The 27,398-nt window shown below is 45.7% G+C and overlaps 1 protein-coding gene across 13 annotated transcripts; it reads left to right on the forward strand.

Annotated features, from left to right (window-relative positions):
• The first annotated feature begins 372 nt into the window (after nucleotides 1-372).
• LOC100600563 (tubulin beta-8 chain) lies at nucleotides 373-27,115 on the forward strand. Of its 13 annotated transcripts, none has more exons than XM_030818367.1 (6): nucleotides 373-393; nucleotides 19,349-19,477; nucleotides 20,030-20,169; nucleotides 20,664-20,772; nucleotides 20,847-20,957; nucleotides 21,441-22,498. In XM_030818367.1, exons 5-6 carry the CDS (start codon nucleotides 20,897-20,899, stop codon nucleotides 22,496-22,498), a joined length of 1,119 nt encoding a protein of 372 aa, XP_030674227.1. In that variant the 5' UTR covers nucleotides 373-393; nucleotides 19,349-19,477; nucleotides 20,030-20,169; nucleotides 20,664-20,772; nucleotides 20,847-20,896. The 13 variants fall into 13 exon arrangements, with proteins under 13 accessions (XP_030674227.1, XP_030674225.1, XP_003279865.1 ...); XM_030818365.1 differs by lacking the exon at nucleotides 373-393 and adding an exon at nucleotides 5,314-5,349; XM_003279817.4 differs by lacking the exon at nucleotides 373-393 and having other exon boundaries at nucleotides 19,077-19,477.
• The last annotated feature ends 283 nt before the right edge of the window (nucleotides 27,116-27,398 follow it).

The raw sequence follows: 27,398 nt of genomic DNA on the forward strand, positions 1-27,398 counted from the left end.
CCAAAGTGCTGGGATTAGAGGCGTGAACTGGCCATCTTCTTTGATTGCTATCTCCATGCGTTCCGGTCAAGGCACGGGATGGGGTCTCCAGTTCAGTTGAAATTTCCAAAATCACGGCCTGGAAAAAATCAAGGTGCTGATTTTCAGAGATTCCCCAGAGCTGCCGCGAGGGGGCTCCCGGCGCTGCCAAACCCGGAGGGCCGCGCGCGAACCGTGTCCGAACCGCACGGCGGCGTCCTGGGGCGTCCACTGTGAGGACGGAGCTTCCTCTCCTCAGAACCCACCGGGAGGGGCCGGGGCTTGGGACACCTGGGGACACCTGGAGCCGCGTCCGCTGTGAGGACAGGGAGACGCTGCTGCAGCTCCAGGACACCTGGGGCCGCCGAGGCGAAGGTGAGGAAAAGGCTTCCTGCCCCCGCTGTGAGTGCAGCGGAGCGAGCGCGGCCGCGTTTCCCGTCGGGCTGTTTGTTCCTGGACTTCACTTTGTGCGATTGTCCCTTCATGGCGGCTTGGGCGGGTTATCCCCAGCGCAGGACAAGATGCCGGTTACGAATGCGAGTTTGTTTCTGGGGAGAGACCCTGGTAAGGGGAGAGGAGGAGGAACGCGGAGACGCCGTCAGGCGGTCGGGATGTTGGGGACTGGCAGGCGCCACAGCCTGAGGTCGAGAAAACAGGCGCCCCCGGATCAGTGCTCATTTTTTGTTTTGTTTTTTTTTTGAGATGGACTTTCGCTCTTGTTTCTCAGGTTGGAGTGCAATGGCGCGATCTCGGCTCACTGCAATCTCCGCCTCTCGGGTTCAAGCGATTCTCCTGCCTCAGCCTCTCCAGTAGCTGGGATTACAGGCATGCACCAGCACGCCCAGCTAATTTTGTATTTTTAGTAGAGACGGGGTTTCTCCATGTTGGTCAGGCTGGTCTCGAACTCCCAACCTCATTAGGTGATCCACCCACCTCGGCCTCCCAAAGTGCTGGGATTACAGGCATGAGCCACCTGGCCTGGTCAGTGCTCCGTGTTTTCAGGCTCATTTGTTAACATAGTGGAAACAACACAGGAAAGTGGAAAAGTAGGCACATTATCATGCTCACGCCACTGCACTCAAGCCCTGGGCAACAGAGCGAGACCTTGTCTCAAAAAACAAAAACAAATGAAAACAAAACCAAAAAAACCATTGTGTGCATCTAATGGAAGTGAACTCATCAACAACAGTTTTTCTTTTGTTGAGAAAGTCTGTTTAATTTGCAGTGTATTTGTAATGGTACGTAAAATGACGTCTGTTTTATAAACATTCTCATCCTAAGTTAGTTGAAATGTATTAACTATATCAAGCTTTGACGTGATACCATAAAATTAATTGAAGAAAGTCACTACTCTTTTTTCCCTTGGCCTTGACCATTTTAAATAAAATCAGATTTCGTTAAGGTTGCTTAATACTGAGCTGTAAACCTGTATGGCCCTGCAGTGTCTTTTCTTATCTTTTTTTTTCTTGTTTTTTTTTTTTTTTTTTTTTTTGAGATGGAGTCTAGCTCTGTCTCCCAGGCTGGAGTGCAGTGGCGTGATCTCAGCTCACTGTAACCTCCACCTCCCAGGTTGAAGCAATTCTCTGTCTCAGCCTCCCCAAGGGCTGGGATTACAGGTGCCTGCCACAACGCCCAGCTAATTTTTTTGTATTTTTAGTAGAGATGGGGTTTCACCATCTTGGCCAGGCTGGTCTTGAACTTCTGACCACGTGATCCACCCGCCTTGGCCTCCCAAAGTGTTGGGATTACACGTGTGAGCCACTGAGCCCAGCCTCTTTTTTTTGACATGGAGTCTCACTTTGTTGCCTAGGCTGGACTGCAGTGGCGCGATCTCAGCTCACTGCAACCTCCGCCTCCCGGGTTCAAGCACTTCTCCTGCATCAGCCTCCTGAGTCTCTGGGATTACAGGCCTGCATCACCACGCTGGGCTAATTTTGTATTTTTAATAGAGATGGGGTTTCACCATGTTGGCCAGGCTGGTCTCTAACTCCTGACCTCAAGTGATCCACCCGCCTTGGCCTCCCAAAGTGCTGGGATTGCAGGTAGTCCTGAGCCATCACGCCTGGCTGCTTTTTTTTTTTTTTTTTCAATTAAAAAAGTGTTTTTTTGTTTGTTTTTTTGAGATGGAGTTTAGCTCCTGTTGCCCAGGCTGAAGTCCAATGTCCCGATCTTGGCTCACTGCAACCTCTGCCTCCTGGTGAAATGCCTAACCTTGTTTTTACTTCAACTTGTTACTTTGAATTTTGTCCTGTTTGTCTCTTTAAATTACCTAGCCTTGCTTCTCTTGTAAATAAGACTCTGTCTAGCTAGGAAAGCCGACAAACTCCAACTGACCCCTTAATTTACAAGACACTAGGGATCCTCACTCAACCCCCTTTTGTGAGGAGTTGTCCTGGGTAAACGGATCCTCAGCGTTTCAAAGGAGCCCAGTTAACTGATAAGTTACCAACACCAACAATGTACGAAGTTCCCAGGAATTTTCTCCAAGAGATAACAACATACAACCTTGATTTCCTGTGCGGCATAGACCCTACATCTAATTATAATGAAAGATTTAGAAGCTTGCTCCTGGTACCCTTGCTCTTCTTGTAACCATTTGTCTTTTAAGTTGTTTATCACTCTGTAACCATTTTGATTCTTTTGATTCTTGCATGTTTTTACTTCTGTAGAATTATTACATTTGAGTCCCCCTCTCCTTCCTAGACCTAGGTATAAAAGTTAATCGAGCCCCTTCCTCGTGGCCAAGAGAATTTTGAGCATTAGCCGTCTCTTTGGCTGCCAGCTTAATAAAGGACTCTTAATTCGTCTCAAAGTGTGGCGTTTTTTTAACTCGCCTGGGTACAACACTGGGTTCAAGCAGTTCTCCTACCTCAGCCTCCTGAGTAGCTGGGAATACAGGTGTGCACCAGAATGCCTGGCTAATTTTGTATTTTTAGTAGAGGTGGGGTTTCACCATGTTGGTCCGGCTGATCTCTAACTCCTGATCTCAAGTGATCCACCGGCCTCTGCCTCCCAAATTATTGGGATTATAGGCGTGAGCCACTGCATCCAGCCTTTACATTTTTATTGATTGATTTTTTTTTTAAGAAAGCCTGCTCTATCACCCAGGCTGGAGTGCAGTGGTGTGATCGTGGCTCACTGCAGCCTCAACCTCCTGGGCTCCAGCAATCCTCCTGCCTCAGCCTCCCAAGTAGCTTGGACTATAGGCACCAGCCACCATGCACTGCTAATTTAAGCAGGATCTTTACGTCGCTCAGGTTTGTCTTGAACTCCTGGGCTCAAGTGATCCTTACACATCAGCCTCCCAAAGTGCTGGGATTACAGGCATGAGCCACTGCACCCAGCCTAAGGTCTCCCCCACTTTTTTTTTTTTGAGATAGATTTTCACTCTTTTTTCCCAGGTTGGAGTGCAATGGTGAGATCTCGGCTCACTGCAACCTCTGACTCCTGGGTACAAACGATTCTCTTGCCTCAGCCTCCCAAGTAGCTGGGATTACAGGCATGCGGCTAATTTTGTATTTTTAGTAGAGATGGGGTTTCACCATATTGGTCAGGCTTGTCTCGAACTCCTGACCTCAGGTGATCCCCCTGCCTCGGCCTCCCCAAAGTGCTGGGGATTACAGGTGTGAGCTACTGTGCCTGGCCCTGCGGTATTTTCTTTTTTCTTTTTCTTTTTTTTTTTTGAGATGCAGTCTCACTCTGTTGCCCAGGCTAGGGTGTAGTGGCGCGATATCCGCTCACTGCAACCTCCCCTTCCTGGACTCAAGCGATTCTCCTGCCTCAGCCTCCGAAGTAGCTGGGACAACAAGTGTGTTCCATGATGCCTGGGTAATTTTTTTTTTTTTTGGGACAGAGTCTTGCTGTCGTCCAGGCTGGAGTGCAATGGCGCGATCTCGGCTCACTGCAGGCTCCGCCCGCCGGGGTTCACGCCATTCTCCTGCCTCAGCCTCCTGAGTAGCTGGGACTAAAGGCGCCCGCCACCTCGCCCAGCTAATTTTTTTTTATTTTTTTATTTTTAGTAGAGACGGGGTTTCACTGTGTTAGCCAGGATAGTCTCGATCTCCTGACCTTGTGATCCACCCACCTCGGCCTCCCAAAGTGCTGGGATTACAGGCGTGAGCCACCGCGCCCGGCCTGTTTTTTTTTTTTTTTAGTAGAGTTGGGGTTTCGCCATGTTGGCAAGGCTGGTCTCAAACTCCTTACCTCAAGTGATCTGCCCACCTCGGCCTTCAAAAGTGTTGGGATTACAGGCATGACCCACCACGCCCTGCCCCTGGGATCCTTTTTTAATGGGGATCTCTAAGGGTCACTCCAAGCTTTTCTATGCTAATCGGTGTATTTAAATTTTCCTTATTTTACAGTCCATTTTGTTAATGTGTATTTTTACTAGGAAATCACCCATTTTCTCTTGGTTTCCAGTTTGATTCAATAAGTTTCTCCTTTTTTTAATTTTTCATTTTTTGAGACGGGGTTTTGCTCTGTCTCCCATGCTGGAGTGCAGTGGTGCAGTGGAGATCTCGGCTGACTGCAGCCTCCGCCTCCTGTGTTCAAGCAATTTGTCCTCAGCCTCTTGAGTAGCTGGGATTACAGGTCTGCGCCACCATGCCCAGCTGATTATTGTATTTTTAGTAGAGACTGGGTTTTGCCATGTTGGCCATGCCGTTCTCAAACTCCTGACCTCAGCTGATCCGCCCGCCTCGGCCTCCCAAAGTACTGTGATTACAGTCATGAGCCACCGTGCCTGGCCAATAAGTTTCTCTTATTTGACTTCTAATTTATCTCTTTCTAGTTTTCAACAGAATTCTTAATCCTGTGTATTTCTGCTATTTGTTTCCATCAATAATATTTTAAAAATATGCTTCTGAGTTTGTCTTGTTTTCAATTGAGGGAATTGTTATATTAAACAATTTCGTAGACCCAATGACAAGCTTTAATTATTTTGAAATAATTCCTGCTTAACGCAACACCTTTTGCAGGAACCAGCTGTCAGTGGTATTTGTTACTGACCAGAGTTTCTTGGCTCTCCAGTAATAGAAATTGACATGAGAATGAGCAAGTTTCCCGGACAAAGCTTTTATTTAGGTGTTTTGTTTGGCTTGGTTAAATTTATTTCACAAAGCTTTTATTTTTGTGTTTTATATTCAAACACAAAGGAGGCAGCAGAAGAGACAGAATTCTCTGTCTGGCTCCCTGAAGAGTCAGGAGGAGAGTGTTTCTAAGGTCTGGCCCGATTGCCCAGGCTGGAGTGCTGTGGCACCTTCTCGGCTCACTGCATCATCCTGGGCTCAAGCCATCCTCCCACTTCAGCCTCCCGAGTAGCTGGGACTACAGGTGTATACAATCGTGCTCAGCTAATTTTTAATTTTTTTTGTAGAGATGAGGTTTTGCCATGTTGCCCAGGCTGGCCGCAGACCCCCACAAAGTGCTGGGATTAGAAGCGTGAGTCACCATGCCCGGCCCAGTGTGTTCTTATTAAATTTCAGTAATTAGTCATGCCATTTGCCTTTTGTTCAACACTGAGATTTCGTTTTTCTTTCCTAATTATCCCATACATGGACTGTGGTTCCATTAGACTATTATTTCCTTGATCTACAAATTGCAGGTGATTCTTGCAGATTAGCTAAGAAATAATTGTTTTGTTTTTAGAAAAACCACATTATTAACTTTACTACCGTTAGATACCACAACTGCTGTGACTTTAAGGATTTTGCTGGACAATGTCTTAGACAATTTGCTAAGGGTGGACATTGGGTGAATGGCTTGAGGGAACATGCATTAAATACTCGAGACACCCAGGAGGCTGCTGTGTCCGCTTAAGAGAGAGCATACGAGACTGCAGGCCATTGGGATTGAATGCCTTGGAAAGGGCAGCTGCTGTGTCCCCGTAAGACAGAGCATACGAGGCTGCAGGACATTGGGGTTGAATGTCTTGGAAAGGGCAGCTACTGTGTCCCCGTAAGAGAGAGCATACGAGACTGCAGGCCATTGGGGTTGAATGCCTTGGAAAGGGCAGCATGCAGGAGCACACGGTGTCTGGAGGTCATGGCCAGTCCTGTGGTCCTTGTTCTAAGGCCAGTGGGAACACATTGTAAAAGTTAAATCAGAGAGTGACATGATGAACCTTCGGTTTGAAAATGAGAGTTTTGCCATTATAAAGTTGAGATCTCCAGTTGTGGGCAGGTGGATTGTGCTCTTTCTGGTGGGTTGCACTGAGGAGAGCAAGCATTGGGCTGAGGTGTTTCTGCTGGGAACGCAGGGTCTACATCTGCTCAGGAGGAAACACGGGGCAGACCCAGCTTGGAGTTATCTGCCAAGGTTGTGAAACTGAGGGACAGCTCAGGAACATTCCAGGAAAAGGAAAACCCAACCCAAATGGAAAGAGACCCTTTCTCCCAGTTGGGGCAGGCAGTGAAGTGAAATGGGTCTGTGGATTGGATTGTCAGGTAGAGAACTTGTATTTCCTGATTTGGGGGTTATGTGGTGGTTAGCTGGGAGGCTGTCTTTGCTTTGGTAAAATACACTGGAGTGTTTTGTGTGGAGTTGCTGTAACGGCCAAGGAATCTAAGAGAAGGGATAAGTTACACTTTACACTGCTATTGCAAGATTCCTAGAAGTATGAAATTACTGTAAAGTAAATTATAAACAACCACAGTAATACCATGGCAGTAAAGCAGAGACGACATCAAGCTTCACTATAGAGGCCAAACCCAATCCAAATTCAGGTCAGTGGAAGCTGTGTACCAAGCACCCCGGTGAGAATCTGGATGCTGTATCTGTATTGCGGCTGAAATATCAGTATTGAGGGTGTCACATGAGCCTTAGGGGTGTGATAGCAGTATTGTGGGTGTCATATCAATATTTCGGGTGTCATATCTGTATTGTGTGTGTCATATCAGTATTGCAGGTGTCCCATCAGTCTTACGAGTGTTATATCAGCTTTACAGGTGTCGTATCAGTATTATGGGTGTCATATGAGTCTTAGGAGAGTCATGAATCTTGCGGGCTTCACATCAGTCTTACGGGTGTCACAGCAGTCTTGTGGGTGTCATATCAGTGTTACGATATGCCGTGATATGTTATACCAGTATGATACCTCTTCTGAAAACACCTTCACAGACATACCCACACTTAGTGCTTTAACAGCTCTCTGTGTATCCTTTAATCTAGTAAGGTTGACACCTAAAATTAACCATCACAGTAATTATGCCTGATTGATGGCTAAACTTGTAGAATTTTTAAAAATTTTAGAATGAAAGCTGGGCACCATAGCCAGACACCGTCCCTACAGAAATATTAAAAAGTTAACTGGTTGTGCTTGCACACATATGTAGTTCCAGTTACTCTAGAGGCTGAGGTGAGAGGATCTTTTGAGCCCAGGAGATTGATGCTGAAGAGCTAGGATTGTGGCACTGCATTCCAGCCTGGGTGACAGTGTGAGACTCTCTCAAAAAACCATCAACAGTAATAATATTCTTTGGAATAAATTTAACCAAGTTACAAGACTTGTACATGAGGCTGGGCATGGTGGCTCCCGCCTGTAATCCCAGCACTTTGGGAGGCCAAGGCGGGTGGATCCACGTGATCAGGAGATCGATACCATCCTGGCTAACACAGTGAAACCCCTTCTGTACTAAAAATACAAAACATTAGCCGGCCATGGTGCCATGCGCATGTAATCCTAGCTACTTGGGAGGCTGAGGCAGGAGACTTGCTTGAACCCAGGAGGCAGAGGTTGCAGTGAGCTGAGATCTCGCCACTGCACTCCACCCTGGGTGACAGAGTGAGACTCCGTTTCTGGAAAAAACAAAAAAACAACAAAATAACTTGTACATGGAAAATTTGAAAACATTGCTGAAGTAAATTCAAGAAAGTTTACATAAATTTAAAGACACCTCATATTCATAAACTAGAAGACTTAATAATTCTTAAGGTGGCAGTACTACACAAAACCATCTACAGATTCTTGGTGATTCCTGTTACAGTCCCAACGTCCTTTTGGCAGAAATCAACAGGCTGATCTTGTCATTTATATGAAATTTCAAGGGATGGAGAATAGCCAAAATAGTGTCAAAAAAAAAAAAAAAGAACAACAACAACTCAGAGGCTCACAGTTGCAAATTTCAAATCTTACTACAAAGCAACAGTAATAAAATCAACATGATTCTGGTACAATCAATTGAATAGATCAATGGAACTGAATTTTGAGTTCAGAAATAAACCCATATTTCTGTGAGCAATTGCTTTATTTTTATTTTTTTGAGACAGGGTCTCACTCTGTCTCCCAGGCTGGAGTGCTGTGGCACGATCATGGCTCCTGCAACCTCTATCTCTGGGGCTCAAGTGATCCTCCTGCCTCAGCCTCCAAGTAGCTGAGACTACAGGTATGCACCACCACATCTGGCTAATTTTTTTGATTTTTTATACAGGTAGGGTCTTGCTGTCCTGCCCAAGTTGGCCTCAAACTCCTGTTCTCAAGTGATACTCCTCTCTTGGCCTCCCAAAGCATTGGGATTACAGGTGTCAGCTACCATGTCCAGCCTGTTGATTTTTAAAAATGTAATTTCTTTTTCTTTCTTTTTTAAGGCATGGTTTTGCTCTTTTGGCCAGGTTGGAGTGTAGTGGTGTGAACATGTCTTATTGCAGCCTAAACCCTCTGGGCTCAAGCAATCCTCCCTCCTCCATCTCCCGAGTAACTAGGACTACAGACATGCACCGTCACACCTAGCTAATTTTTAAGTTATTTGTAGAGAGAGTGTTTTCCTGTGTTGGCCAGACTGGCCTGAAACTCCTGGGTTCAAAAGATCTTCCTACCTGAGCATCTCAAGGTGCTGGTATTACAGGTGTGAGCCACCACCCCCAGCCTGGAATGGTTTTCATAATTACAGTCTCATGTTGTTTGTTGCTAGTGTCTGGAAATACAGCAGATTACTGTGCATTGACATTTTGTGTTGTAATTTTGTGTTGTAGTTTACTAGTTTTAATAATATTTTGGGGGTTTGTCATGATATTTCTATACATAAGATAGCTCCTGTGATCTGTGAGTAGCCGTTTTTACTGCTTCCTAACACATATAAGTGCTCTGTACTTCTTTTTCTCTCCTATTTGTTGTGGATGGACCTTCCCATACAGTGTTGAATACGGTGATGAAAATGAGCATTGGCGCCTTGGTCCTGATCTTAGGAGTAAAGCACTGGGTCCTGACAATGGAGATGGTGCTGAAGTCCTATTGTGGTGTTTAGAAAATTCCTATCCCTGGTTTGTTGGGTGTTTCTATGATGAAATGGTGTTGACTTTGTTTAAAGTGCTTCCTGCATGTATTGAAATTAGTATGTGGGTTTCTTCTTTATTCTGTTTATTTGATGTTTATTTGGAGTGATGGCTTTAGTATGCCAAACCAGCTTGATTTTCTGAGAAAAGGATGTAGTGATCATGTTGTGTAATCCTCAAAATACGTGCTAGTATGAAATTACAGTTATTTTCTTGAGCATTATTTTTATTATTTTTCAATTATTTTTGAGACAGAGTCTCACTCTTGTTGCCCAGGCTGGAGTGCAATGGCGTGATCTCTGCTCACTGCAACCTCTGGCTCCCAGGTTCAAGCGATTCTCAGCCACCTGAGTAGCTAGGATTACAGGCTCCCGCCACCTCGCCTGGCTAATTTTTGTATTTTTAGTAGAGACAGGGTTTCACCATGTTGGCCAGGCTGGTCTCAAACTCCTGACCTCAGGTGATCTGTCCACCTTGGCCTCCCAAAGTGCTGGGATTTCAGGTATGAGCCACTGCACCCCGCCTCTTGAGCAATATTAATTGAATAATTATACTAGACATTGATCTGTACCTTTCTGTTCTTGTGATGTCAAGTCCTAGTGTGGTTTAGTATTAAATTGGGGATGGGATTGGGTATGGGTTGGTTTACTATTCAGTGTATTAAGTGTTAGAAGTTTAGGGGAAAAAAATTAGCAGAAAGAAAAAATACCTGAGGAATTGCAGGGAAGAGTATGATGAGGTCTGGGTGAAAGTCCGGGTTTAGGGCTAGCAAGAGAGCGCCTGTAGCCTTTGCCAACAGTGAATTGCAGGGAAGAGTATGATGAGGTCTGGGTCAAAGTCAGGGTTTAGGGTTAGCAAGAGAGCGCCTGTAGCCTTTGCCAACAGTGAATATCAGTCCTTTTCTTGAGACAGGTTCTCGCTCTGTTGCCCAGGGTGGAGTGCAGTGGCACAGTCTTGGCTTATAGCAACCTCTGACTCCTGGGTTCAAATGATTTTTGGGCCTCAGCCTTCCAAGTAGCTGGGAACACAGGCATGTGCCAACATGCCCAACTTTTATTTTATTATTTTTTTATTTTTAGTGGAGATAAGGGTTTCCCCATGTTGACCAGGCTGGTCTCAAGCTTCTGGCCTCAAGTGATCCACTCACTTCTGCCTCCCAAAGTGCTGCGATTATAGGCAGGAGCCGCCACGCCCAGCCTGCACACGTGCAGGCAAAGATATTTTAATATTCTTTTAATTGGCACTTCCTTCAGTATTAGTCAGTGTAAGCAACTTTTCATTTATTTCTTAGTTGAGAGTTCTTTGGGTCACAAATCAGATGACATTTCAGTATGTGTAGGGGTATGCATAAGTGAGTGTGTTGATGTGTGTGTGTGTGAGGAATTGCAAACATAAGTATGACAGAATGAATATGCACACCTCTGTTCTTGTGTGCCTAGTGTGTTAGGGTTTGCTTAGAGTTTGATTTAGCATTGGGGTAATGGTTAGGTTTAGGTTATGGAGAAGGGTTAGATGGTTAGTGTTAGGGTGAAGGTGGGGGTTAGGGTGAGGGTTAGGGGTTAGTGTTGGGGTTGGGGTTAGGATTTTAGGGTTAGGGTTAGGGGTTAAGGGTTAGGATTAAGGGTTAGGGTTGGGAGTTGGGGTCAGTGGTTAGGGGTCATGGTTAAGGGTTAAGGTTGGGGTTAGGGGTTGGGGTTAGGGTTAGGGTTAGGGTTAGGGGTTAGGGTTAGGGTAAGGTTAGGGCTAAGGCTAGGGCTAGGGTTAGGGTTTGGGGGTTAGGGTTAGGGTTAGGGCTAGGGCTAGGGCTTTGAATAAACTTATATGGTAGCCAAGTTGTGGTTACAGTGGGCCTTGGGTGAGACCAAGCTCTGTGCCTACTTCAAGTGTGAACCAGCACAGTCTCAGTGGTGGTAGCCTCAGGGGTGCTTATGTTACCCCAACTCCTGCTCCACATGCCTCAGCACAGAAGGAGAGACTGCTGGTTTCAGAGAAAAAAAAGGGAAGAGAACAAGAATCTCTACTGATAAATCAAGATAATTTTTCTTGATGTTAATCCAAGGCCACAAAAGCAGTACCTCTACGTGTCTGCTCCTGTGTTATTGGGCTTGGGACCTAAGTCTCTTTGAACACCTGGAAAGTGTTCCCAAAAATAATGGGCACAAACAAGCCCAGACTGTGAAGACTACAATAAAGACTGAACTCTTCAATGCCCAGATATAGATGAACATCTACAAGTATCAAGGCCATCCAGGAGAACATGACCTCAACAAACAAGCTAAATAAGGCACCAGGGGCAAATCCTGGAAAAATAGAGATATGTGACCTTTCATACAGGAAATCCAAAATAGCTGGTTGAGGTAATTCAAAGAAATTCAATATAACACAGAGAAGGAATTCAAAATTCTATCAGACAAATTTAACAGTGAGACTGAAATAAAAATAATAAAGCAGAAATTCTGAAGTTAAAATGCAATTATCATACTGAAGAATACGTCAGAGTTACTTAAAAAAATTGATCAAGGAGAAGACAGATTTAGTGAACTTGAAGTCAGACTATTTGAAAAGACAAAGTCAGAGGAGACAAAAAAGAATAAAAAATAAAGCATGCCTACAGAATCTAAAGAATAGCCTCAAAATAGGAATCTAAGAGTTATTGGCCTTAAAGAGGTGGTAGAAAAAGAGATGAGTTAAACATTTGTTGGCCCGGTGCAGTGGCTCACGCCTGTAATCCCAGCACTTTCGGAGGCCAAGGCGGGTGGATCACAAGGTCAGGAGATCAAGACCATCCTGGCTAACACAGTGAAACCCTGTCTCTACTAAAAATACAAAAAGAAATTAGCTGAGTGTGGGGTGGGTTCCTGTAGTCACAGCTCCTTGGGAGGCTGAGGCAGGAGAATGGCGTGAACCCAGGAGGGGGAGCTTGCAGTGAGCCGAGATCATGCCATTTCACTCCAGCCTGGGCTACAGGGCGAGACTCCGTCAAAAAAAAATTAAACATTTATTTAAAGAAATAATATTAAATAATATTTAAAAATTCCCCAACATTTGATATCAACATTCAAGTACAAGAAAGTTACAAAACATCAAGCAGATTTAACCCAAAGAAGACCACCTCAAGGCACTTAACTGAACTCCCAAAGGTTAAGGATAAAGAAATGATTCTAAAAGCAGTGAGAGAAGAGACACAAATAACATTCAGTGGAACTCCAATACATCTGACAGTAGACTTTTCAGGGGAAAATTTACAGGCTGAGAGAGTGGCATTACATATTAAAAAAGCTGAAGAAAAAAAGACTTTTACTTTAGAATAATGTATCTGGCAAAAAGTCCTTTAAACTTGACAGAGAAATAAGAACTTTTTCCAACAAACAAAAACTGAGGTATTTCATTAACACCAGACCTGTCCTACAAGAAATGCTAAAGGGAGTTCTTAGCCTGAAAGAAAAAAAGTGAGTGAGCAATAAGAAGTCATCTGAAGGTACAAAACTCACTAGTAATAGCACATGGAAAAACACAGAATATGATACCATGATAATTATGGTGTGCAAAAATCTCAAATAGAAAGAGTAAACAATAAACCAATAAAAAATAACTACAATATATTTCGAAGACATAGACAGTAAAATAGGGAAGGAAGAGAAACAACAAAAAGTTTAAAAGAATGGCAATGGGGTTAAAGTGTAGAGTTTTTATTAGTTGCTTTGCTTGTTTCTTTGTTTATGCAATCAATGTTAAATTGTCCACAGTCTAAAATGATGTGTTATAAGATATTATATTCAAGCCTCATGGTAATTTTGAATCAAAAAGCGTACCACAGATGTACAAAAAGTAAAAAGCAATAAATTAGATAATATTAAAAGACAAATCACCTTCACTAAAAGGAAGACAGGAAGAAAGAAAAGAACGATGAGAGGACGAAAATCAATCAGAAAACAAGTAACAAAATGGCAGGAGTAAGTGCTTATCAATAATAACATTGAATGTACATGAACTAAATACTCCAATCAAAAGACAAATAGTGGATGAATGGATAGAGAAGCAAGACAATAATCTGTGACCTACAAAAAAATACTTTACCTATAAAGATACATTTAGACTGAAAATAAAATGATGGAAAAAGTTATTCCATGCCAATAGAAACCCAAAAGGAGCAGAAATAGCTTTACTTATACCAGACAAAAATAGATTTCAACAAAAGACTGTAGGAAGATATTAAGAAGGTCATTATATAGTAATAAAGAGATCAATTCTTCAAGAGAATATAATGGGAAATATATATGCACCCAACACTAAAGCACCTAGATAAATGAAGCAAATACTATAAGAGCTAAAGAAAGAGACATCAATACAGTAATGGCTGGACACCAACACCCCACTGTAGTCACTGGATAGACCTTCCAGACAGAAAATCAACAAAGAAACATCAGTCTTAATCTGCACTGTATAACAAATGAACCTAATAGATACTTACAGAAAATTTCATCCAACAGTGCAGAATATGCATTCTTCTTCTCTGCACTTGGGTTATTTTCAAGGATAGACCATATGTTAAGTAACAAGTCTAAAAACATTAAAATAATTTGAAGTAATATCAAGCATTTTCTCTGACCACAATGGAACAAACTAGAAATCCATTAAAAAATGAATTTCAGAAACTATACAAACACTTGGACATTAAACAATATGCTCTTGAATGATCAGTAGGTCAATAAAAATGCTAAAAAGAAAATGGAAAAATTTCTTGAAGCAAATGATAATAGAAACATAGCATAGCAAAACCTGTGGAATATAGTAATAGTAAAAGAGGTACTATTATAAAAGGAAAATTTATAACTGTAAGTGCCTATATCAAAATCAGAAAAGCTGCAAATAAATAACCTAACAATACATCTTAATTCACTAGAATAAAAAGGCCAAACCAAACTCAAAATTAGAAGAAAAGAAATAAAAATTAGAGTAGACATGAAATGAAGAAAACAATGCAAAAGATCAATGAAACAAAAAGTTGATTTTTTGAAGAGTAAAACAATTGACAAATATTTAGATAGGCTAGCTAAAAAACAGAGAAGATACAAATTAATAAAATCAGAGGTGAAAAAGGAGACATTACAAGTAACGTTTCAGAAAATCAAAGGATCATTAGTGGCTAAGTAATTGTATGCCAACAAATTAGAAAACCTAGAGGAAATTAATTCTTAGACACACACAACTTACCAAGAGTGAACTAGGAGAAAATCCAAAACCTGAACAGACCAATAACAAGTAACAAAATTAAAGCCATAATGAAAAAATGTCTGTAGGGCCAGACTGAAAAACAGAGAACGAAAGAACATTTCCAAACTCATTCTTTGAGGCTAGTATTACACTGATATCAAAACAAGACAAAGACACATTTAAAAAGCAAACTATGGGCCCATATTTGAGACTATTGATGCAAAAATTTGCAAAAAACCTAGCAAACTCAATTAAACAATACATAAATAGGTAATTCATAATGACCAAGTGGAATTTATCCCAGGGATACAAGGATGGTTCAACATGCAAATCAATCAATGTGATATATCATATAAACAGAATGAAGGGGCCGGGCACAGTGGCTCACGCCTGTAATCCCAGCACTTTGGGAGGCCAAAGCAGGGGGATCACCTGAGTTCAGGAGTTCAAAACCAGCCTGGTCAACACGGCAAAACTCCATCTCTACTAAAAATACAAAAATTAGCCAGGTGCAGTGGTGGGCCCCTGTAATCCCAGCTACTTGGAAGGCTGAGGCAGGAGAATTGCTTGAACCCTGGAGGCAGAGGTTGCAGTGAGCTGAGATCATGCCATTGCACTCCAGCCTGGGTGACAGAGGAAGACTTCATATCAAAAAAAAAAAAAAAAAAAAGAATGAAGGACAAAATCCATATAATCATTTCCATTATGCTAAAACAGTACTTGATAAAATTTAATATTCTTTAATAATAAGCCCTTTGAAAACTGAGTATGGAATGAACATATCTCAACGTAATAAAAGTCATATATGAAAGGCCCACAGCTAGTATCATACTAAGTGGGGAAAAACTAAAAGCCTTTCCTCTAAAATCTGGAAGATGACAAGAATATCCAATTTTACCACTGTTATTCAACATAATTCTGAAAGTCCTATCTGGAGCAATCACAAGAGAAAGCAATAAAAGGCATCCCAATTGGAAAAGAAGTCAAATTATCGTTTTTGCCAGTGATATAATCTTATATTTGGAAAAACATAAAGACCCCTCTGATAGGGTTTGAATGTGTGTCCCCTCCCAAATCTCATATTTAAATGTAATTCTCAATGTTGGAGGTGGGCCAGGTGAAAGGTGATTTAACCATTGGGGTGGATTACTCATAAATGGCTTAGCACCATCCCATTTAGTACCATCTTCATGATAGTGAGTGAGTTCCCATAAGACCTGGTTATTTAAAAGTGTGTAACAACTCACCCCTCTGTTTTTTGCTCCTGCTTTTTGCCCTATGATGTGCAAGATTCTGCTTCAACTTTCGCCATGACTGTAAACTTCCAGAGGCCTTCCCAGAAGTGCATGCCAGTGCTGTGTCTTCTCTACAGCCTGTAGAATCATAAGCCACTTAAACCTGCTTTTTAAAAAATAAATTACCCAGTCTCAGGTATTTATAGTGATGGGAAAAAAGCTTAATACAGAAAATTGGCACAAAGGAGTGGAAAATTGTTATAAGAATACCTGAAAATGTGGAATCAGCTTTGTAACTGGGTAAACAGGCAGAGGTTGGAAGAGTTTGTAGGACTCAGAAGAAGACAGAAAAATGAGGGAAGGTTGAGATTTTCTTAACTTTGAATGGCTGTGACCAAAATGCTGATAGTGATCTGGACAGTGAAGGCTGAGCTGAGGAGGTCTCAGATGAAAATTAGAAACTTATTAGGACCAAAGCAAAGGTCATTCATGTTGTCTTAGCAAAGTGGTTGGCTGAATTTCTGTCATGCCCTAGGGATATATAAAAGTTTGAATTTGAAAGTGATGATTTAGGGTTTCTGTTGGAAAAATGTCTAAGCACCAAAGCATTCAAGATGTGGGCTGGCTGCTTCTAACAACCTATGCTCACATGTTGGAGCAAAAAAAAGTAAGTTGTAATTTATATTTACTTGCAAGGGAAGCATAGCATAAAAGCTTAAAAACTTTGCAGCCTAGTCATGTGGCAGAAAAATAAAAAGCTTTTACAAGAGAGGAACTCGAGCAGGCTGTGGAGCAATCACTTGTTAGAGATATTTGTATAACTTAAAAAAAAAAAGCAAGTGTTGATAGCCAAGACGATGGGAAAGAGGAATTGAAGGCATTTTAGAAATCTAAAAGGCAGCCCCCATCACAGGCCCTGAGGCCTAAAAGAAGAGAATAGTTTCTGGGAGCAGGCCCAGGAGCTGCTGCCTTGGGTAGCCTTAGAACATGGCTCCCTGCATCCTGGCCACTGTTCCAGCTCCAGGTGTAGCACAAATTGGCCCAGTTACAACTCCAGTCACTGCTTCAGAGGGTGCAAGCCATAAGCCTTGGTAGCTTTCACATGGTGTTATGCCTGTGAGTGTACAAAATGCAAGAGTTGAGACTTGGGAACCTCCACCTTTACTTCAAAGAATGTATAAAAAAGCCAGGGTGTGCAGGCAGAAGCATGTTGCAGGGAGCCCTCATGGAGAACCTCTACTAAAACAATGCAGAGAAGAAATGTAGGGTTACAGTCCCCATGTGGGTTCCCCACTGGGGCATGGCCTAGTAGATCTGTGAGGAGAGGATCACTGTCCTCCAGACCTCAGAATGGTAGATCTAGCTACAGCTTGCACTTTGCACCTGGAAAAGCCAGAAGCATACAAAACCAGCCAGAGGCACACAATACCAGCCCATGAGAGCAGCTGTGGGGGCTGAATCATGCAAAGCCACAAGGTCTAAACATCTCAAGGCATTGGTGTGCCCTGGAAATGGGACATAGAGTCAAAAATAATTATTTCAGGGCCTTAAAATTCAAGAACTCCCCTTCTGGGCTTCAGACTTGTATGGGTCCTGTGGCCTCTTCTTTTTTTAACTGATTTTTTCCTTTTAGAATAGGAGTATTTACCCATTGCCTATGCCCCATTTGTATCTTGGAAGAACTTAATTTGTTTTTTATTTTACAGGCTTATAGGAGGAATAAACCAGCTTTGTCTTAGATGAGACTTTTGACTTTTGAGTTAAGGCTGAAATGAGTCAAGACTTTGGGGACTGTTGGAATGTCATGATTGTATTTTGAAATATGAGAAGGATATGAGATTTGGAATGGCCAGGGGCAAAATGATACAGTTTAGGTGTGTGTTCCCACCAGGATCTTATATTGAAATGTAATCCTCAATGTGGGAAGTGGGCCTAGTGGGGAGGTGATTGAGTCATGAGGGCAGGATTTCCATGAACAGTTTGGCATCATCTCCCTTGGTGCCATTCACACAGCAGTAAGTTTTCATGAGAGCTGGTTATCTACAAGTGTGCAGCCCTTCCCCCCGCCCTCGCACTTACCATGTGATGTGCAAGCACCGAATTTATTTTTCACCTTGATTGTCAGTTGTCAGAGGCTTCACCAGAAGCAGAAGCCAGTGCTATGCTTTCTGTGCAGCCTGTAGATCCATGAGCCAATTAAACCTATTTCCTTTATAAATTAACCAGTCACCAATTATTTTTACAGCAATGTGAGAATGGCCTAATATATCCATCAAAAAACTATTAGAAGTAATAACTTGAGTATTTAATTGACTCACAGTTGCACATGGTCGGGGAGGCCTCACGCTCATGGCAGAAGGCAAATGAGGAGCAAAGTCACATCTCTTACATGGCAGCAGGCAAGAGAGCTTGTGTAGGGAACTCCCCTTTATAAAACCATCCGCTGTAACCCCAGCACCGTGGGATGCCAAGGCAGTGGATGACCTGAGGTGAGGAGATCGAGGCCAGCCTGGCCAACATGGTGAAACCCCATCTATACTAAAAGCACAAAAATTAGACAGGCATGGTGGTGGGCGCCTGTAATCCCAGCTACTCAGGAGGCTGAGACAGGAGAATCGCTTGAACCCAGGAGTCAGAGGTTGCAGTGAGCCAAGATCATGATAACACACTCCAGCCTGAGAACAGAGCAAGACTCTGTCTCAAAAATAAATAAATAAACCATCAGATCTCATGAGGCTTATTCACTGTCACGAGAACAGCATGGGAAAGACCCATCCCCTGACTCGATTACCTCCCACTGGGTCCCTCCCACTATATATGGGAATTAGGGGAGCTACAATTCAAGATAAGATTTGACTGGGGACACAGCCAAAGCATGTCACAGGTTATGAAACAAATGTATTCTAGCAGGCCAGCCTTAGGAGAGATGAGCCCCTTGACCATCCTAAGGAAGAGTGGTTAACAGATGCGAGTTGTTTTATGCATCAGGAAAACAGGAGGGCTAGATATGCTATTATTAGTCAGCACAAGAGAATCAAGGCATAAGCCTTGCTGGCCTCGACCTCAGCTCAAAAAGCTGAGTTAATTGAACTTATTAGGCCCCTGCAGTTGGGAAAGGATTTAAAAGTTAACATTTACACTGATTCCAAGTATGATTTTTTAGTGCTTCATGCTTATGCTGCAATTTGGCATGGGTAGGGACTCCTGACACCCAAGGGCTTTTCCATACATCATTCAGATTTTGAGCTTGTTAGAATGCTGCTTTGCTGCCAAAAAGTGACTATAATTAATTGCAGAGGACATCAAAAGAGAGACTGACTGTGTAAAAGGAAATGGCCTTGTAGATGCTGCAGCCAAGGGTCCTGCACTGAAAGGGACAATGAAGCTTATGGGCGTGCTTGTCAGCATGCGTAGAACTGGGCCAGAACACTCTGAAGAAGAACAAAAATGGGCCAGGGATTGCATTTCAGTCCAGGGCCCCTCTGGCTGGCTGAATGATGGTAATAAGTTACTAATGCCAAATACCAATCATAGGGATATAATTCAGCACTTTCATGATTCTTTTCACCCTAGAAGGGATTCTTTGTTTCTGTTAATGTCTCATTTGTTTATAGGGGTAAATCTTTTCAAAACACTAAAACAGGTGACTCAGCACTGTGAGCTCTGTGCCTGACATGACCCAAACAGCCAGCAATTTTCTCCTTCTCCAGTTAAACCTGTCCAAAATTGAGGAACCTATCCAGGTGAGAACTGGCAAGTCTAATTTACCCCGATGCCTTTCTGCAGGAGATTCAAATATTTGCTAATGCTTACTGATACCGTCACTGGTTAGATTGAGGCATTCCCCACCCCATCTGAAAAATGTTTATTAGAAGAAATAACTCCTCAGTCTGGGTAATCTAAAAGCCTGCAAAGTGACAATGGCCCATCTTCCACAGCAGACGTAACCCATCACCTATCCTCAGCTTTAAGAATCCAATATCACCTTCACTCTGCTGGAGACTGCAGTCCTCGGGAAAGGTGAAAGGGCTAATCCTACTCTAAAGAAGACTGTAGCTAAATCAGAGCCTATCTCTAACACCCATAGCTTACTGCGGGTTAGAACTGCTCCAACGTAAAACTTATAATTAAGTCCTGCTGAGTTAACATGTGGAAGGCCTTTCCTAACCACAGATCTCCTAATAGATGAAAGGACGCATCCATTATGAAAATATGTCATCAATCTAGGACAGGTGCAAAGGCACTCTGTGAATATGGAAACGAGTCTTCCCCTCCCACATGGGAGGAAAATTCAGTTTCAGCTCAGCTGGGGATCTAGTCTCACTAAAGACGCGGGAGGAAGTTCTCCAGCTGAGCAGCTTTCCCCAACGTGGAAAGGACCACAGCAAGGACACCTGAGCTCTCCAACAGCCGTTCAACGCCAAGGGATTCACAGGTGGGTGCACCTGTGTGAAAGCAAAGCTGTTGCTTATTCTGGGAGCCAGATCCGAGGCTGAGGGAGGTGGGCGCGGGGCTATTTAAGCGTTGGCGGAGGGCGGGCTGGGTCGCTGCGCGTCTGCTCCTTCCTTCTCGTGATTCTCCTGCCGCCCTAATCCCACCTTGGCCATGAGGGAGATTGTGCTCACGCAGGCCGGGCAGTGCGGGAACCAGATCGGTGCCAAGGTTGGCAGCTGGGGCTCTGAGGGCCCGGCCCGGGCCTGCGGGGTGGCCAGGGAAGATGTTGGCAGTGGCGGGGCGGCGCCCCTGCATTGCGGCCTCTGGGCTCCCTGCCGGCGACGGTGGAACTGGGCGGCTGGCGAGGCGGCCGGGGTGGACCCCAGGGACACGGCGGCCTAGGGATGGGGGTGCGGATGAGGGTGGGGTGGGAGAGCGGCTGGGGCGCCTCCGTGACTCAGCCCTGGCCTGTCTGGCCCCTCCCGTCTCTGGCAGTTCTGGGAGGTGATCTCCGATGAACATGCCGTCGACTCCGCTGGCACCTACCACGGGGACAGCCACCTGCAGCTGGAGCGCATCAACGTGTACTACAACGAGGCCAGCGGTGAGGCCCCGTCCTTCCCCCACCGCCCTCCTGGGAACGAGGCCCTCCCCTGCTAATGCCCTCCCGCCCCTCAGGTGGCAGGTACGTGCCCCGCGCTGTGCTCGTGGATCTGGAGCCGGGCACCATGGACTCTGTGCGCTCAGGGCCCTTCGGGCAGATCTTCAGGCCGGACAACTTCATCTTCGGTGAGCTGCGGGGGAGGACTGGGGTCAGGGCAGCTGAAAATCCACGAGTGCCCCAAGGTCATCGCTGTGGGCACTGTGGAGCCAGGGCCCCTGAACACCCTCCTATCCTCCGAGTCGAGTCGCTCCATCTGCTTCTGCTAAATGGGCTTTGGGAGGAAGGCCCGGGTGTCTCCTCAAGGTGAGGAGCTACTGATGTGAACTCGGAGCAGGGAGCTGAGCTGGGGCCGTGGCTACTGCCTTCCCTGAAAACGGGCAGGAGCCGCCTGCAGCGAGGTCTGTTAGCCCGTCTCAGGTTTGACTCCTGACTTAATTCCTAACAGGGGAAGCTGCTGTGCTGTAACTCAGGGGAGGGTGTTTCATTTGCTCCACCTGCAGGGCGAATGGTGCCTTCACCTCACACGTGACACTGGCGCTTTCTGCATTATGGTGACCACTGATGACCCTACACCTGGCCATCGAGTGACTGGCTGTACTGTCTTACAGGTCAGTGTGGGGCCGGAAACAACTGGGCCAAGGGACACTACACAGAAGGCGCGGAGCTGATGGAGTCAGTGATGGACGTTGTCAGAAAGGAGGCTGAGAGCTGTGACTGCCTGCAGGGTTTCCAGCTGACCCACTCCCTGGGTGGGGGGACTGGGTCTGGGATGGGTACCCTTCTGCTCAGTAAGATCCGGGAGGAGTACCCAGACAGGATCATAAACACATTCAGCATCCTGCCCTCGCCCAAGGTGTCAGACACCGTGGTGGAGCCCTACAACGCCACCCTCTCAGTCCACCAGCTCATAGAAAATGCGGACGAGACCTTCTGCATAGATAACGAAGCGCTATATGACATATGTTCCAGGACCCTAAAACTGCCCACACCCACCTATGGTGACCTGAACCACCTGGTGTCTGCTACCATGAGTGGGGTCACCACGTGCCTGCGCTTCCCCGGCCAGCTGAATGCTGACCTGCGGAAGCTGGCCGTGAACATGGTCCCGTTTCCCCGGCTGCATTTCTTCATGCCTGGCTTTGCCCCACTGACCAGCCGGGGCAGCCAGCAGTACCGGGCCTTGACTGTGGCTGAGCTTACCCAGCAGATGTTTGATGCTAAGAATATGATGGCCGCTTGCGACCCTCGCCATGGCCGCTACCTAACGGCGGCTGCCATTTTCAGGGGTCGCATGCCCATGAGGGAGGTGGATGAACAAATGTTCAACATTCAAGACAAGAACAGCAGCTACTTTGCTGACTGGCTCCCTAACAATGTAAAAACAGCCGTCTGTGACATCCCACCCCGGGGGCTAAAAATGTCAGCCACCTTCATTGGGAATAATACGGCCATCCAGGAACTCTTCAAGCGTGTCTCAGAGCAGTTCACAGCAATGTTCAGGCGCAAGGCCTTTCTCCACTGGTACACGGGCGAGGGCATGGATGAGATGGAGTTCACCGAGGCCGAGAGCAACATGAACGACCTGGTGTCTGAATATCAGCAATATCAGGATGCCACGGCCGAGGAGGAGGAGGATGAGGAGTGTGCTGAGGAGGAGGTGGCCTAGAATGCTCCTTTTCTAGGTAAAGGGGGGGAAGCAGTGTGGATTCTTTACTGTGTACTGACAGCCATGTGTCACTACGCGCTTGTTCGTTTGTGTCTTCCCATCTCCTCCTGCTGCATTTTAAAGCATTTTTATAGTATGTAGTTTTGCTTAATAAAGTATTTTCACAGCATCTGGTTTCCCCTCCAACTTCTTTCCATGGGCCCTCTGGCTACTGCTGCCAGATGCGCACAGTTGTCCTGCAAGGCTGAAGCTGTCTGGGTTTATCACATGCCCAGGAACAAGCATTCCAGTGGCTCCAGGTGGGGTCGGCATGGGCTGTGGACGTGGCAGGCAGGCTTCACACGAACTTGGGGATGCCCTGGGCCTTGGGCAGCGATGTGGTGGAAAAACCTGTTCCTGAAGGTAAGCCTTGGCTTATCCCATGTGCCAAATTCTAGGGGACCAGCTGGCCATGTTTCTGGAACTTTAAAAGGGGTCAGTGACCCTGGTGGACAATGTCCCCAAAGTCCCATCTCGGGGTAGGAATGTGGTCAGACAGCTGGCTCTGAAGCAGCAATGAAGGGTGGGCAAGTGGGACCCCAGCCACTCCATCACCATGACGGCCTGGGTGTGTTTGTGTGGCTTCATTCTCTTAATGAGGTGGGCATGGGATATCTGGCAGGGACTAGGCAGGAATCAAGCCCAGTGTCTGCTCACATGCACTGAACCCTATGTAGAAGGGGATTAGGTCCTGGGGGCTGTAGATGGTGGTTGCTGGGCCTGTGTGCTCAGGGCAGTCTCTCCAAAGGCACAGATGGGGTTTCTGAACAGGACCTGGGGAGACAGGCCGGTGCTCACAAATGCTGTTTCCCCCAACTGGCAACCAGTGAGAAAAACGCCTGAGTGGAGGTCTGACCTGCCCCAGTCTGGAGGACTGATGCTCTCTGGAAAGGTGGCTAATGTGTACTGTCTGTTGTCTCCCTGTCTGCCACTCCAAAACTTCAGGGCAAAAATAATCCAAGATAGTCAGGATGAGCCTGGTGAGGGTGGCACGTTTGGGGACAGGCCCTTCAGCCTGGCAGAGTCTCCTCCCCAGGCTGCTTGGGGAGCCTGGACGGCAAAAATCTGCTTTGGGAAAGCAAATGAGAGATGTGTGTGTGAGCTGGGTGCTGGGCAGCGTGCACGGACAGTGCTCTTCTCCCGGGCTCTTGTAGAACTTGTCCATGGCCTGTGTGATGGTCTCTTGGTAATTCCCACCCCCCCACACCCCACAGATAAGATGAAGCCAGCATAGCCTGGGGATGGGCAGATGTACAGGATCTACCCCAGGTCCCCTGGGCATGCCCACCTGCCTCCAACGTGTCAGGGAAAATAGGTGAGGCCCCTTTTTGTTCTCTAAATGTTGGCAATGGTCTATTGCAGCCAAATGGGAACAGGCAGGCAGGAGAGTGTCTCATCTCGAAAGAAGTGGCTCCTGGAAGCTGCTGGGAGGAGGAAGAGGTCCCCCATACTCCCCCAACCTGTTCTAGGAGCAGGAAAAGGGGCCTCTGTGACAGCCCTCCTCAGTGGCGCTCACTGTCTGAGGGGTGTCCTTGCCCAACCCAGGTGCACACCCATCTGAGATGGCCTTGCATGGACCTGGTTGGGAAGGTTCAGCTACAGCAACCGCTGGAACCTGCCCACACCTAGTGTCTCCACTCACGTGTGGAGCTAGATGTTCCTCCCTCCTGTAGTGGTACAGCCAGAGTGGCAGAGGGGACAAGTCACTGCTGCAGTTCCCACCTGGGTCTGAGTGGGGGTCAGGCTTAGGTGCCCATGTATTTCCCAATTACCTGGTTCCATGTGGGGGCTTCATGGACAGGAGTGGTGTTTTTCCAGGCCTCTTTTCCATATGCCAGCTACAGGCCCAGGTTTCCCAAGTTTCTGGAGCCCCTCTTCCAGCCTGGCAAGCATGGCATGTTGTAGGGGAAGGACATCAAACCTACAGGCAGCAGAACCTGTCTGGGTATGTTCTCTAACCTGGAGGCCCCTGGTTGTTTACCTCTTTGGGTGAGAGTTGGCTTAGGATCTCAACATTCTTGCAGGACTTCAGAACTGTACAGACAGTGGCCCAGGAGGGAACAGGAGCTGGGACTGGCAGCTAACCAGAGTGGTGGGGGTTGTAGGGCTCAGTTTGGTCTTGCAGGGAATTCAGGGAGGCTTGGATTTGCTGAAGCTCTAGACAAACTTGGGCTTGGATATGGAAACAGCATAGAGCAGGGGCCCTTCTGCACACTGGACTCTGAGTAGTTGCACCCTGGTGCATCCATAGGTGTTCCCCACCTGGAGCACAGCTGTGGATAGAAGCAGGGAGAGCTGTGGAGGGAAGAGGAGGAGGAGGGGGAGGGGAGGAGTCTCGGCGCAGCCCCAGCATCTAGGCAGGGCTTCCGCTAGTGAGATGCAGATCCAGCCTGTTGGCCACTTAGCAGCTGCTTGGCCGGCTGCAGATCACCTGACCTCTGTTCACCAGTAAATGGGGGTTGCAGTAGCACTTACCTTCTGGGACTCCTGCAGCTTGAAGGGGCAGCAAACACCACGTGCTGAGAAAGTGCTGAACTCAGGCAAGCTTCTCCAAGAGCACCACAGCAGATTAACATCCAGCCTGTACAGGACACCATCAAATCTCCCCATCCCTCATTCCAATGGAAGAAAAGGGAGTCTGTGTCCTAGGGGAGCAAGCACAGGCCTATCTATGCAGTGGGCACACGGCCCAGGTGGGGGAAAGGCCCTTGGATACGGGCTGGTTTCACCAACCATCTGTGGGTTGGGTTTGGGCTGGACCCCTGTCCCCCAGGAGGCCAGTAGCCCCCTGCATGGGAGAGGACTGGGAGGTGGTTGGGAGGTCTGAGCTTTGAGGGAAGCCATTATTTGGCCTCATGGGAAGTGGTGCAGGTAGTTTTTGGTGGCTCAGTTTTGCAGGACCTCGGTGATCACCCAAGGAGTGAAAATGGCCTTTTTATGAGAAATTGCCAAAATTGATGCAAGCTCATCAGTCGCAAAGGTGAGCAATGCTGACAGTTGGCTTCACCTGCCCCTTCCCCACAAGTAACTGGTGTTCAGAGGTGGATTTGGTTCCTTCCCAGCCTTTCCCCTTTGCATGTAGATGTGCATGTACTTTTGTGTGTACACACACACATGTTCCCCGGAGGGGTTACTTTTATTATTTTATTTGGAGGGATAACTAGTGAGGCAGCCTGACACTTGCTTATGTTTTAAGTGTGGAGTCCTCTATGGAGTGGGATTGGGTACTTACTAGCTGGCCTCTGCCAGCTGTTTGGCTGCCCCAGTTTCTGCCCTTCACAGACATGCTGGCCAGCTGTTGTGACATTCAGTGGCCTTGTTTGCAGCTAGTGTGATGAGGCAAGTGGATCCAGGTGCATTACAAACTGAAAAAGCACACAACATGCAGAGGGAAAGGATAAATGACCATGTGTGTCCTGCTCTGCTAAAGTCCACATCACATGACTGAGATGAAAAACATTTTTTCCCCTAACGTTTGGGCCCTGAGAAACGGCATCTATGTTTTACTTTTTATTTATAACAGAAGAAATAAAGCTTTCTTTTCCATTTTCCCCAACTCCCACTTTAGGCCCTCAAGTTTACCTACCTCAGAAAGCGGAGCTCGCCTGGTTAATGAGAGCCTGAAATAATTTGAGCCAGGTCACTGTGTAAAGGTCAGACTGCTTCTGTCTCCTTGTGCATCACTTGCGCAGCTCGGATATTTCATAGCTCCCTGTATACAGGTAGCTGTGTTACCCTCCTAGCTGCTTTTTTGGTTTGATACATGCCTGAGAGCATGTGGGAGCACTTCAGGTCTAGGGTCGTGGGAGGACTGTTCTGCCAGCCCAGCTCATCCCTCCAGCTCAGCCTGCAGCATGCCTTCCTCCATCTGATTCCAGGGTGGCAGATGGCAGGTCTCGCATTGATCTCAAGTTTGTGTGACTTTTTCCACCTCTGCTTTCCCAGACAGCCCCTGCTGTGGGACTTGTAAGGAGATTTGGGAAGTCAGTATCTACTTTCTTGTGTGGGTGTTTTATAAATTAGAGCCCTGGAGGGGAATAAATGTTAGAGGTACTCCAAACCCCTAACATATAAACATCTAAGCCTGGCCCTTTTTTGGTGGTAAAATATATACAACATAAAACTTACCATTTTAACCATGTTTAAATGTACAGTTGAGTGGCGTCCAGTATAATGTGTTGTACAACCATCTCCTTTATCCATATCTACAACTTCTTTACCATCCTAAACTGAAACACCAAACCCATAAATAAGTCTTTGAATAGAAGACTGATGCATTCGACTCCATAAAAATTAACACTTTATAGGCGAGAAAAATGCCTCAAAGTCAACAGACTGGGGAAATAGATCTGCAACATACATGACAGACAAAAAGCTAATTTGGGTAATATGTATATATATATGTAGCTATATAGCTATCCTAAATTATTAAAAGTCCAACAGCCAAATTGAAAAATGGACAAGGGATGTAAAGAAACAGTTCAAAGAAACATGTAGATTTTTAAATACTTGCTAATTTTTTTACTGTGGTAAAATATGTGTAACAGAAAATTTAAGTACGTTAAGTATAAATACATTGTTGTGCAACTATCACCACTGTCCCTTCCACACCTGTCTTATCATCCCAAAGTGAAACTCTGTATCCACGGAACAATAGCTCCGCTTTCCCTTCCCCCCATCCCCTGGAAACCACATCCTACTTTCTGTGTCTATGAATTTAACTGCTCTAGGTACACTATAAAAGTGGAAAGCATGGAGTATTTGCACTTTTTTTGTTTTAATCTTTTCAAGGTTTATGTTGTAGCATGTATTAGAATTTCTTTTTAAAGCTGAATAATATACCATTGTGTGTATTGATCAT

The sequence above is a fragment of the Nomascus leucogenys genome, chromosome 8 (genome assembly GCF_006542625.1).
Source record: "Nomascus leucogenys isolate Asia chromosome 8, Asia_NLE_v1, whole genome shotgun sequence".
NCBI lineage: Eukaryota > Metazoa > Chordata > Mammalia > Primates > Hylobatidae > Nomascus > Nomascus leucogenys.

Excerpts from the sequence above, each read along its gene's own strand:
- LOC100600563 (XM_030818361.1), top strand. The coding sequence starts at position 20,340 with ATGAGGGAGATTGTGCTCACGCAGGCCGGGCAGTGCGGGAACCAGATC. Across the intron at positions 20,783-20,853 it reads GAGGCCAGCGGTGAGGCCCC|GTACGTGCCCCGCGCTGTGC; the intron begins GTCCTTCCCCCA and ends CTCAGGTGGCAG. Across the intron at positions 22,474-24,591 it reads GAGGAGGAGGAGGATGAGGA|GAGGGAACAGGAGCTGGGAC; the intron begins GTGTGCTGAGGA and ends ACAGTGGCCCAG.